At 36.0% G+C, this 13,984-nt stretch overlaps 1 protein-coding gene across 5 annotated transcripts in view; it reads right to left on the reverse strand.

The window, feature by feature from the left end:
- The window catches only part of SYNE1 (spectrin repeat containing nuclear envelope protein 1), a 308,485-nt gene that overhangs the window by 130,099 nt on the left and 164,402 nt on the right, over positions 1-13,984 (reverse strand). For all 5 annotated transcript variants that reach the window (XM_062572395.1, XM_062572390.1, XM_062572389.1 and 2 more), the window contains 10 exons: positions 12,956-13,111; positions 12,111-12,281; positions 11,053-11,379; positions 9,804-9,956; positions 8,429-8,596; positions 7,312-7,488; positions 6,266-6,412; positions 4,026-4,151; positions 2,489-2,665; positions 498-763 (listed from right to left, as the gene is read on the reverse strand). In XM_062572395.1, coding sequence (XP_062428379.1) covers positions 498-763; positions 2,489-2,665; positions 4,026-4,151; positions 6,266-6,412; positions 7,312-7,488; positions 8,429-8,596; positions 9,804-9,956; positions 11,053-11,379; positions 12,111-12,281; positions 12,956-13,111 — 1,868 coding nt within the window. The remainder of the gene's footprint in view (positions 1-497; positions 764-2,488; positions 2,666-4,025; positions 4,152-6,265; positions 6,413-7,311; positions 7,489-8,428; positions 8,597-9,803; positions 9,957-11,052; positions 11,380-12,110; positions 12,282-12,955; positions 13,112-13,984) is intronic.

A 13,984-nucleotide genomic window follows, 5' to 3' on the forward strand; every position in this document is an offset into this window, starting at 1 on the left:
CATATCTGCTATATGCAGATATAAAGAACATATAAAGAACAACAAAAAGTACTGAAGTCCAAGAGAATCTTGTCCAGTGACTACAATAGCAGCCATAGTAAACTCCAAGTTTTCACATAACCTGTGTTTATGCTATATAGGAATGGAAAACAATTTCAATAATTTAGCAGTGGTAACTAAGTTATAATGGTCTATACTGATAATAAACAAAAATGAAAAAGTTCAAAGAAAATGGTCAAAGTACCACAAATAGCAGCAAATGCTATATCCTGAAATGGGATCAGTCAGTACTTGCCTTAAGACAAGAACTGAAGATCTAGCTTCTCAAACTCTTTATTTCAATACAAGTAATTTTGTTATAATTAATAAAAGAGGCTTGTTTTTACCTAAGCACTGAAAAAGAAATTTTTAGCAGATCCAAATTAGAAAGACTCTGTAAATAGCTATTTCAGTGTATATGCAGCATGCAAGCTTTGTGTGTGGTACTCCTTTTTTACCTAGCCAAGTTGTCCCACTCTTTTGTAAACTTTTCCAAGAAAACTTCTACTACATTCATGCGATCATGGTAATCTCCAGTTCTCTGCAGATCCTCCTCCCTCTGTATGAGCAAACTGTGTGCCTGAAGGCAGAGGTCCAACCACTGGTTGCTTAACTGTCCTATTTCCTTGTGTTCGGGTGATTCCTGTCCTTGGGTTAGTTTGCTCATCTTCTCAGTCACAGCAGTAAGAGCTGACTGTTTAGACTGCAACTTCTGACTGAATTCCTGAAAGAGACACAATCCAAAACCTAAATGTTTGAAAATATAAGATGGAATTTAAATAACAACACTGAAACAAATACACTGTGTGGGGACTAATTATCTGCCCAGGCTTACCTCTTTCTCGCCAGCCTTCTGAGGGCAGAAGGAGGATGTGAAAGCAAGTCAGGGCAGTTTCCCTGAGCGAGTGATACAGAGGAATCACTACCACATCACATCCTGTTCTCTGGCCTCCTAGACTAGCATAGCTTTCCTCACTATCTGATAGCATATAGGACAAAGGTCTCATGAGAATTTATTCTACCAATACTGTCTCTACTTCTGTTTTTTTCTTTTTCTTTTGTATTAGAGACTAACAACAGGAGGGAGAGTCTGTGAATCAGTCAGCCCCCACATCCTTACTTTGTTTGGTTCCTACTCCAATAGTGATCATTATCGCTGCAATTACTGAAACAAAGCCAACGACTATTCAGGTATCATTGCTGAATCATATGAGTTAATAAACTCCAGTAGATATATGATCTCATCTGCATAATCAATTCTTAGTGAATAAGAAGTCTCACAGAATCAAAAAATAATATATACAATAGACTGACAACTAACATTAACCAAATATTTTTTAGCACTTACACAGTATAGGATAAATATAACTGTTTCTCAAATTCTAGTTCAAATAACTGTAACTAAATAACTATGTCCAGCGCCAGCATTTTCCCTAAGGCCTGATAGGAGTTCTGGATAAGAACACAGCTTACTGTCTAGGCTGTGCCTCTTTCCTCTTCAAGACTGCTTCAAAAAGAGCTAAGCATCTAAATATGCAAGGAAAAATAAGAGGAAAAATACACAGTGTCACATCTGCTTATACAGCAGGTGCCTGCCATTCATAATAATCCTGACTGGAATAGTGAGGAAACAGACTCCTGCCTCTTCCTGGACCCCTTTAATGAAAGCTAGTATAACAGGTCTTAGTCTGGCACTGTTCTGAGATAACTTCAAGGCTTGTGACTATGCTCAAACCCTGTGGGAGCACAAACATGACGAGGAAGTGTTCTGTATGCTTCCACTTAACTCCTAGTATATCAGAAAAAAACACAAGCAAAGTCTAATCCAAAAAAAAATGCAAAACCAAAGCTTTTCATCATTTATCAAAGAAATAATTTATTTTTCTGTTTCTTTGTGTTACTTTATTGGAGTCCTGGATACCTGCAGAATGGCAGTGGAAATTATCTCTTCTCTAAATGAGCAAGAATAATGGAAGATCTGAAGTTATTTATCTCAATACTGAAGGTAATTTAGATTGACTTTCTATCATACCTATTCTCCAGTTATTTTCAGAATTTCACAGCATTGAATAGTTGCCTAGACTGATTTTGAAATAGATCTAAATAATTTACAAGTATTGGAATTGAAGGTCTTAGAGAACACAAGCTGCAGATCTTCTCTTCAGATCCACCGCTTTAAGCACTTAGCCTATTAAAAGTGAATGCAAATCAGAGCAGTAAATGGCAAATTGTTTTGTATTAAAAATCAGAAAAATATTAATGTACCATGTTTGGTTTCCTACAGCATCAATATGGAAAATGACTTTCCTCTATCTTTTCTGCTCTTGCTCTTACAGAATTAGAACATATTAGTAATGATATGCAATACTTGTATATACCAAGTATTGTAATAAAATCAGCTGCAGGATGAACTTCTTTATCTTCTGTTCTTAACCCAAAGACTCCTTACCTTAACCTGGAGTACCATATTCTGGGCAATATTAAGTTCCAGTTCTGCCCGTCTCCTTTTCAAGTTCTGTAGTTGCTGGTCTGCATCCTGGAAATATATCCAGAGCTCAGCCTTCATTTGTTTGATCTCTTCCCAACCTTGAGCCAAATACTGTGAGTGCATTATCTGTTGCTCAATCTAGAAGAAAATAAATGAAAAAGAGTAGAAATGCTTTAACACAGCTATTTTTGGAGAATGGAAAATGACTGTCATTCTTTCTGAGAACACAATATTGTACTCACAGCAAATACTAGATTCTAGAGGGATTAATATTATCCATTAAAAAAAATTAACCTTCAAAAGACATAAAAATCAGACCTACAGACCTATCCAAGGAGATTTGTGGAAAAAAAAAAAGGATCCTTACTCACTCTTGAGAGAAGCAAGTATATTTATATGTGTGTGTATTCTAAGTTTCCCATTAAAGATTAAACTAACTGTATAATTAACTTCATTTACTGCGTGCCAAGAATATTACTGGACTGTGCTCTGCATACCTTCTCAATGACCAAATGAAAGCTTAAACTATATACTTTCATTTAATTTGCCTACACTAGTTCTTTTGCCTATAGGTCTTTTGTAAAATGCCAGTAAGAAGAATGCTTACCCGATCTAAGCCCATCAATCACCTTAAACCAATAATAACAGAGCTTCATTTGCGCCAAATATAGCAGCAGGGTGCCTTTAAGGCTTAGACACTCAAACAGCTTAATATATCTCAGTATGATCCTATTTGTGACTTTTCTTTAATGTTTCACTGCTTCCTATATAAAAGGAGAATCTTACTCTGATGTTTGAGATGCCCTTTAGCTGTTCAATGATTGGATTGCTTTTTTTTTTTTTATAGATGATGTGGATTTTTATAATTTGTTTATCTGGTATGGAATATGGTTACTCTATGTATTAGATTTTTACTTTCAGTAGAAGTAGTTTAAAATATTTTGTGTGAAACACTAGAATTTCCATGTAAACTGAAGATCTATGAATTGAACAATGACAGAAAATTTTATTATGATTATAATGACCATATTAGAATTCCCTAATAATAAGCATATCAATCTACTGTTGAATAAATAATAACATGAAAATATGTCTAAATTTTAATAAAATAAACAGAAGAATAGGCTGTTTCGTGCCTGAGCTATGTTTTGTGAAAACAAATATCTTGGATCAGATTTTCTTCCACACAAAGTTATTTTGTGTGGCTTTAGTCCAACATATCATAACATTACCTAAGTAACTTCATCCTCAGCAACCTTTCTCAGATGTCTTTGTATTATTACCAGGATAGCAGTATGCCAATTTAATAATAATAATAATAATAATAATAATAATAATAATAATAATAACCCCTCTATTTCTAAATGAAATACTTAAATGAAAGTAAGAAGACATTTCTTTAAATCATTACCCAATACAACCTTTTAAAAAAAGGACAGATCAAGGCAATTAAAGCTCTAAATAGGATTAAAGGCTGGCTGTTGTGGTTATCTTGTACCGTTTGTTTTGTTTGTTGAATGTCTGTTGCCGTATTCTTCACTGTGGCATCTGACAGATCACACATGGCGCACAAAAGATCCAAATACGTATTGGCCTGCTCTTGCAGAGCTCGGAAATGCTTCACCTGAGAGAAGACAAATGCCAAATAATCTCTGAGACTGTGGAAATAATCTTTTACTGTGTTAAAATCATGCATTTTAGTATTTTTAATTTAGTCGTTATGGCCAAAAAATGGAATGTAGACATATGGTATTCTATTAGATAAGGCGGCTCTGCCATAATCATGGAAAATAATAACTTAAAAAATTGATTATTATCATCCAATTATCAGAGTAGTCAGTGTCTTTCTATTACATAGCTTATTTCTTTATAAGTAAAAGCATTTCACAGATACACATACATTTCAACAAGGTTATTAGTTTCCCATTGTGGACTGAAAACACAGTTATTCAGCCGTCACATTATTTAGACTTCTCCAGTGTTTGAATGGAGAAACCAGCCCAGCAATACAACACATCCTTTCTTTCACACACTCTCTGCAACCCGCCTGATTGTCCCCAGCATTTACAATTGCCAAGATCTGGCAATATTATGCCTTTGCAGAGCCTTCCTTTCAGCATTGCCCATAGAAGTCCATCTCTCACTACTAGGTTTCCTCATGCCACAAGAAAATGGTGACATTAGTGTTGACAAGCAGATCAACAACGTGTATATCTCTTGAAGTCTCAGTAGCCCAGAGAGCAAGTTGCAGGGGTTGGGGGGAAGGAGGGGGACAGGGTGGACAAGAAGTTGAATGTAAGAGAGCAGTGTGCCCTTGTGGCAGCCAAGACCTACTGCATTAGTGAGAGTGTGGAGAGCAGCCTGGGGGAAGCGATTATTCTCCTCTCTCTCACACTGGTAAGGCTTAACCTGGAGCACTGTGCCCAGTTTTGGGGCCACCACGGCAGAAGAGAGATATTGGTAAATTGGAATGAGTCCAGGAAAGGGCTTGGGGTGAGCGGCTGTAGTATGGCATTTGAGAAAGACTGAAAGAGTTGGATTTATTCTGCCTGAAGAAGAGAGGCTAATTGCTGTCTCCTACTGCTTAAAAGAGGTCAGGGTGGGGGGCTACAGGGAAGGGGTAGAGAGAAGACAGAGCTAGACTACTCAGAGGTGAGTAGAAAATTAATGCGAGGAAAAGGTGACAAGTTGCAGCAAGGAAACTGCATGGATATGAAGAAAACATTTTTTCACAGTGAGAGCAGTTAAATACCAGAACAAGTCCCTTAGACAACTCCTCAGATGAGGCTTAGCCCTCCAGACTTGGCCAGTGGTCACTGGGCTGTTGGAGGCCCTGCTCTGCTTACCCAGCCTTGCTGTTCCCTGGCTCCCTGGCCCTAGCCAAGTTGCCAGTCCCCACACAGAGAGTAACAGAGAGTTTCAAAACTCAACTGGAAACATTTCTAAGCAACCTGATTTAACTTTGAGGTTGACCCTACCTTAAACATGGAGTTGGACTAGATGACCTCCTGAAGTCCCTGCCAACCTAAATTACTCTGTTTCTGCTCCTCATTAATCCATAAAGCTCTCTATATGAAATCCACTCCAAACAGGCTTCCTCTAAGGAGATTTTATATCTTCTTTTTCTGTACTTTACCTAGTCAAAACCTGCAGCATTTGAAGGTCTCTATTAAACAACATGGTGTATGAGACAGCCTTAAATTCCATCTTTTTTAGTATCAAACTGGTTTAATTTGAAAGTAAGGTTGAAATCTGATGCAAAATACATTTAGTTATTCAGGAATAATCAAAAAAAAAAGGAACCATTCTTAATGATTAATGTGGGCTGGAGACAATTCAGTATTCTTATGCTGAAAAGTATTTTAATTGCTTAATAACAGACCATGTGTCCATGGTACTACAGAAACAGGTCTTGTATATGAACATTAATTTACAGACAGGTGGGCAATTAGATAAGCAGAAAGACAACCTCTCTGCTAAGCACATTTATAGATCAACTGAGCAGGTTTATCTAACTAGCCAAGTGATTTTAAGGAACATATTTTTAAGCATTAAGCAGAGCTAGCAAAAGCCCACGTGATTTCTGACCTAAAATTATGCTTCATTCAAGGTACTCCTTTTGGAACTGGGAATAAACGGTAAGGCTACAAAGCGTTCAGAGAAAGTCACAGAGAGTATCCAATTTCTATCCTCATCCTCACTGAGGATAACTGATATTTTCATGAACTGAACTTTTACCTGTTTAACTGCATCTGCCAGGCTGAAAGGTGGCCAAGTACTTGGCTTTAGTTCTGACTGCACTGTAGACAGCCAAGTCTGACACTGTTGTAGGGTATCTTGATGGTTAACATGCTTCTGGAGTTCATGTTCCAAGCTCTGGTACACCTAAAATAAACATTTCATAATGTCATTAAATTTTCAAACACCACTACTGGCTCTCTTCCCCAACCTTAAAAACTGTGGGAAAAGAACCCACGTAACTGTTAATATATAGCGCACTATATAACACAGAGGTAAAATATAATATAAAGATTACAGTTATTTTAAGCCCTGTACAGAAAGATACCAAGGTAGGAAAGCTCCTTAACCTCTCATTGTCCCTTGCTTATTTGTAGAGGAAACAGATAATATCTACTGCACTTCTTCTGGAAGGAAGAACTAAAAGTGAAAATACAGAACATTTTCTCTGATATCTGTATTCTTATTCATCATTTTGCCAATGATCTAGTACAAGACTCTATATACCTCTGTGAATACTGCTGACTATGAAGTAAGTCTTTTCATTATTATTATTTAGCTGTACTGGCCTGATCTCCTAATTGGATTAACAGAATGACCCAGCAAGCCCTTCTTAACTGTATATTCTGCTTTTATCAACAGTATTTTGTATTTCCTAACACATAATTAAGACTAGTGATGTATGTATACAAACTACTGGCACTTAATAGTGTAATTTCCTCTATAGGTTTTGTACCAGGAATAGTTCTATTTACTTCACTGTGACTGCTCAGAAGCTCGTAAAACATGAAGCTATTCAGAGAGTGCAGTTTAAAGCAGGAGTTTTTGACTGATATATAGTTAGTACTCGAGGTATAAGACAATATTTAGAAGGAATTCAACTGCAGCACAGTAATGATAAAATATTACCTTAATAATCTCTAGGTTCAATTTCAACTGAAACAGTAAGTAGAGTTTTACACCATTTAAAAAATTACAAGTACTTATAAAAATAATAATATACATTATTCCTAAACCATATAAAAACATTTTTGAACAAGACTTACTCTTTGGGCTGTGCTACATATGGCAGAATAGCTGTCCCTTGTTCCCTGAAGATGGCTTTGTATGTTTTGCTTAAATTTTGCTTGAAGGTGTTCTGTACATTGATCGATCAAATAATCACCTTTACTTTTAAGGTTGCTCAAACGATCTTCAAATCCTGCAATTTCTTCCATGATAGCCTAAGAAATACATAAAATACTTTTGAAGAAATATTTTAAATTTAAAACAGGATCCAAATCACAGCTTCTTAAATGACCTTATGTGTTTAACGCTTTTCTTCTTAAATATTCTTTGTCTTCATTTTGGAAAAAAGTTTGCAGGAAACATTTAATATTATAGTCAAGCTATTGGAGTATACATTCATTATAAAATCAAACATCTATGCATAGGTATCCCACAGATATACTAGCAATATTGTCATAATGTGTAAACACTATATGCTTACACCTCAAAATAGACTATTCTTAATCTTTCTTTGCTACAAGCTCTCCAGGGATCCATCAACTTCTCTTAGGTCTAGTACTGAGAACCAAATGTGATACTGAATCATATCTTATGCCATCAGGTTTTCCATTTAAGACAGATCTTTCCATTGGCTGTAGTGAAGATGTTTACCCAAGGAGGCTGCTTAAAGAATTATAACCTAATTACAATTAGTTAACAGTTTTCAGTATTTGCTCCTGGAAATTCAGATTCTGAATGGTTGGATTTTGCTTTCTAATGCAATCTAATAGAGGGAAAAAAAGAATTCAAAATTTATAATATTTTTTTTTCCTTACAAGTATCTGAATCAAAATTGCCTCAGAAGTAAGATGAGCCCACTGCTTCTTGTGGTCTGTTTCCCGGGAGATTTGAGAAAAAACCTAGCAGAGTTCAACCAAACATACAACAAAGCTCTTGTGCTGATGCAATCCAATCCAAGAAACAGATAGTGCTTCAACAAGGTATGTTTGTTAACAACTGCATTAATGACAATGATGCTCATTTAGGCAGACAGTAGCAGTAGATATAAAACAGGTGAATGACAAATAACTCAAGCTCTGGAGTGAACACAGAAAAGTAGAGAAGAAAAATTCTACTTTACTGGACAAAGGAAGTTTATCTAAGCACCACACTCACCTTGTGGTTGGCTAGTTGCTGAGTAATTATTTCAAGGTTATTACTCTCCATGAGGTCAGGGCTGACAAGCCTGCTGGACATATTTAGCAACCATTTCTCTGCTTCTTGCAAGTCACTGTTGTAATCCTCATGTTCTTTTACTCTCAGCTCTAAGGTTTCAACGTATGCCTGTAGGTCCACATCAAGCAAAATTAAATATTAAGGTGATATAAGAAAGAGAAAATATCAGCAGCTTTAAAGCCTAATAAGAGAATTATCTTCCAAATTAATATTCCTGTGAGTTATTTTCATGTGATCAGACTCTTAAGATATCAAAGGGATTACTTGTGTGAATAAGATCTGTGGTGCTGAGTGGTATTTTCACTCAGGGTGAAATACTACACTTAAAGAAGATTGAGGAAAAAAATGAGGATCCCTTCCTTTAAGAAAAAGAACACTGTCAACTTCACATTAAGTTTATTTTAAAAAAGCTAATACGCAGTCTTTTAGAGACTTCGCATGACCTGTCAAATATTATGGTTTGGCCTCTGCCACTTACAGCCATCATTCATATTACCTGTGGTTTTATTAAGCAAACTAAGGATGAACACATTAACTGAAAACTTATTTGTTTTTAGAAAAGACTTTTATTGTGGTTATCTACATTTAAGTCAACAACATTACATCTAGTGCAATGAAAATCAGTTTTTTTTGTATGGACCAGGGGAATATCTGTCAATTAAAATCAACCTTGAAAAAGATCATCTGCTATTGGTGGATTGATTGACAATTAAAAGGACTTAAGTCAAACATAAGTACTAACATGGTTTTACACAGCTTATCTCTGTTAGGCGTATAACCTATTAAAAGCTTTAGGAATAGTCATACTTTAGGATATATTTAAAAGTATTAGATCTTTCAAAGAACTATATACATGCTGATTAATGAATCAATGTTAATTAATATTGCCACTGCTGAAATAACGTATTTTCTTTTTGCATTTCATTTTATACTCTAACTTGCATTCAATAACAAATTCAGACAAAACAGGTTTTGTGTGAGATTTAGCAGAAATGAGACAAAAAGACATGATTTAAGGGCATCTGCCTTTCAAGAAAGAATTTATCTCTTCAAAGCGATCAAAAGAGTAACAAAAGTACAAAGTGGTCACTGATGTATTCCTCCTTGGTGCTACACCTGCCACATTTAAATTTCAGCTACTCTTATTAGATTTATTTAGGTAAAAGCTCATTCCATATCAGAGAGTAACAAAATCCAACTGGCTTTATGTACAGAGCGTGAAATGACAATGTGAAACAAATATGCAACCTCTTAAAGAGGGAAAAAGTATAGCCAAGTAGGAAGCACCTAGAGTTTCCTTCCTGACTTCTTTTACCTTTGTTGCACTGCAGAGTTCCTGGTAACTGCTCTGAAGGTCTTGGATGTTGTTCTTTAGAGCTGCATCATTCACCAGATCAAAAAGTGCTTCTCCCTTTTCAATCACTGATTTTACTGAAGGCTCATGAGACAGAACAGTCTGCTGAATGGACTACAATGCAAGCAGGAATAGCAAAATATATATTGAACACAGAAGAGCTACTTCACTCACGTGCCAATGTTCTAAAGCACAGCCCTCTATCCTGGTATACATCACTCTTTCCTTTGCCACCACTAGAAGACTATATTTCTCAGCCATATCCTGAAACAATAACTTCTTAGGTACTTAAGAGCAATTGCTCCTTATGCAAGGCCCTAATAGCATGGCTGATACACTCCCTTTCCTTTACGATTTTCAGGTTATGTGTGAAGGAGTAAATGCTAGGGATAAAACTTGTTCATAGAAACAGCTGCTGTGAACAGGTGGAGAATCATGATCAAAGCCATCCCCATAATGAGATGATATGCAGATGAGTACATAAGACTACCCTCACAAGGATGTGAAATCTGATCTCCTGTTATCTCATTGTTGTATCATTAGGACAGACAGCATGGCATGTGGCAGCATCCATGGAAATACAGTGAGATACCAGCTCCCCAAAGGCACACAGCTTTGACTCATGACTTTGAGTATTTAAGTCACACGATCTTACAAAACATCTGGAATCCTGGAACACTTCACAAAAGCATTGTGAAGATAGGCAACTGGTTTTGTTGTAAAAATATTAATTCCTTAAGAGCCTAATTAAAAACATTGGAGGCTGTAGTATCCAACAATCTTGGATATTAGCTGAGTTGGGACACTCAGCTTCAACTGGAAAGCTGGCTAAGCCAATGCAGACAGAAGCAAAGTTTGCAGTGAAGAAAGACTATGATCAATGTCTATCCTTGCATAAACTGCAGTTACTGTGTTAATATCAATGGAGTTACTCATATATGTGTACAGAAAAACTGAATTGGGCTGTATAATAGGAAACTTTAAAATGTAGAAGCTTTATTAAGACATCTACATTTCAAATCCAGGTGTTCACTCTGGCGATTCATAGGTGCAGGTATCATGCATCTTTTCACTCTAATGCTGATTCAGACATTCAGATCCGGAATGTCTCATAAATCTCTTCAGGACTCTTGAAAAGACACCTGGATTTATTGTGACTCTTCTAGGTCAACATTCATTCATATAGCAGAATGATACAACCTCTTTTTACCTTGTATTTGGACAACTGGGCCTTCTTCTCATAGAGTTCACTTTTTGGCTCCACTGGAGTATGTAAGATGTCTTGGTACTCTGTTAGCCACTGGGTCTGTGCTTTGTACTTGTCTGAAAACTCCTTGGCCAGTTGTAGACACTTCTCTGAAGTCATGTGCTCTTTCCTGATCAAGCCAGCCAACTCTTCAAGTTGTTCCATGTAATCATTTATTTCCTTTCTTAACTGGGAAACTTCCTTTTCTTCCATGTATTTTATAGCTCGCTCTCCCTTCTCACGGGCAGATTTCAGTAAACTATGGCCTATGTCCATATCACTCAAGAGGAGCTGTAAAGGAAGCATCAGTTAATAGAAAATTTAAGTACTCTTGCTGTTTTCCTTTTGATCCATTGTAGTTCTATTACTAATGAGATGCTAACTATTATTTTGCTAAGGCCACAAAAGGAATCGCTAGGGAAACTGAGTGGACTTTTCATTTCTAACATGCCTGGAGTGCACAGGCACTGTGGTGAACTAGAAAAAGGCAGAAAAAGCAAATACTTCTGCTCTACACTGGGCTTCTGAAGGCAAATATAGAAACTCAGGGCTATCAGGAGAGGATTCTGATTCCAAATTCTGAAATTGATGGAAGTTATCCCTTAGCACATGATGCTTAAGCTGTGGGACATCTGAAGAACTCATTTACAACTCTGAGATGAAATGTGAATTTTACTACTGAGTTATTTCAGTGAGAAGAAACAGTCTATCTTGCTACAGTGCCTGCACAAATACATGTGAGTGAATGACTTGGAAGGGGAATTTATTTTAAATTTTAGGCTAAAACAAAACATGTGTAAACATGTTTTATTGAAAGATAGGATTACATTACTTAGAATTATCCATAACCTCAACAACCAAACTGTGATCTAATGCAAGTGTGATACAAGAACATAAAAAACAGTGCCCTTTATCTTTTTATTTTCTCTGGGTAGGTTGAACTTGGAAAAAGCTGTATAGAGTCTTCTTGTGAACAGAAATTGAAGTGAAACTATAACAAATTATATTCAAGTAGGCTGTACCTCTAATTTCTGTATTTTTTTCTCCATTGATGTTTTATCCACCACATCAAACTTGGTGATTACATTTCTGAAGTTCTTGTTGGTAGCTTCATACCAATTTGTGTAGGCACTAAAAGCTAATTCTGACTCCTCTATACTTCGAATCTCTTCTTCCAGAAACTTTATTTGCTCCTACAAACAAATATGTGAAGAGGGGGAAGAAACAAAACCAAATCAGATGTTTACTATTGTTGGCTAATGTTTGCAATAAATTGCTATTTATTAATAAAAAATGGTATGTTAAGATTAAATGTCTTGTTCCTGAGTCCATTCATATCTTGTGGATAATTCTTACCAGGGTCTTCGTAAGGTATACATACAGCAATCACTAATATTAAAATGGAAATAATACTGAACATTGAAAACATGATTATACTTTGAAACTTGAATTGCAATTAGTGATTATGGCACTATCAGATACTTAACATTTAAAGTGACATGAAGTCCTTATCAGTTCAAATTTCCCCATAATATGTGTTTCAATGACAACCTGAAAACTTTTCTGTAGAGATCATTCAGCATTTAAACCCACTGAATGCTGAATTTCTCTCCTGAAATTTTCAAAAAAGATAGTAACAACATCTACTTAATACTGAAAATTTTGAAAAGGGATTTGTCTTGATAATAGTTCTCCAATACACCTAGTCGAGGGAAATCTAGTGTATATATAAATATACACATGAATGCTATATTATGGAGTCTACAATAATGAATAACTGATGATGATGTCTAATTAAGAAAAGGCTAACTGAACCTTCTTCTGAGCTGACATTTCAGGTTATACTGAACTAATTTTCATTACTTACCAACACGTGAAGAAGAAGAGTTTGATATTGAGAAGTAAGTTTTGTGGCTTGGCTTCCCATTCTACTGGTAGTGAGACTTTCCTCTAGGATTTGCTGAGCCAATACCCCGACTTCCTCCACATCATCTTTGTAGACTGTAATTTCTTCATGCCACTTCTACGACAAAGACATAATCCAGCTTATATGATTAGTTCAAACATCTTAAATACAACTGGAATTTTTTTGCAATTAAGTTAGGATTAAAAAGCAAAACAAATACATGACTGTAAATTACAACAGTGAAACAAAACAAAATCTGATGACAGTCATTTGACCCAGAATGGAATAAACGTGATGGATGTTTCATCATAATAGTTCAACTTCATTTTATTACAATAGATGTAATATTTTTTCCCTAAAAAAAATCAGAAATACAAGCTGTACTTGTATAAAGCTATAAAACTTTTGTGTTGTCCTAAGTTTTAAATATGACTGTAGAGTGTAACCTTGAATTTTCAGAAATTTGCTTCCTTTATTTATTCACAATCATGTCTAATCCGTTCAGAGTCTAAGGAGAATTACCACACAGCAGAAATGTCACACCAGAATTTGTCAAATTTTAATTTGCTTACCACATTAACTTTCCCACTCCAGGATCAACCTTTGTCCTCAGTAATGCCTTTGTATTTCACAGAGCAAATGAATTCCAGATTTTCTTATGAGATTTCAAGATTGATATATCCATACCTTTACGAATAAAATGGATGTATGCATTTGATAGCAGGAAATGCATTCTCTGAAATACCCTACAGCCTGGGTCCTTTGGTCCCCAAGTTAGCCAGATTCTCTTCCAGAATAAGGTGTGTAGAGAAGCACAGCAGCAATGCTAGCCTTGTCCCAGCTGGGGACGGGAACATGGCCAGGGCATATACCTGGAACCAGGAGCTAGGAAGTACTCTCTGAGCCCTCATTCTCAGCACAGTCTCAGAATGGACAGCAATGTTTCCTGAGATTTTTACTGTGAAACTAAACACTGATGTAGAAACCTCA

This window comes from Rhea pennata, chromosome 3, assembly GCF_028389875.1.
Source record: "Rhea pennata isolate bPtePen1 chromosome 3, bPtePen1.pri, whole genome shotgun sequence".
NCBI lineage: Eukaryota > Metazoa > Chordata > Aves > Rheiformes > Rheidae > Rhea > Rhea pennata.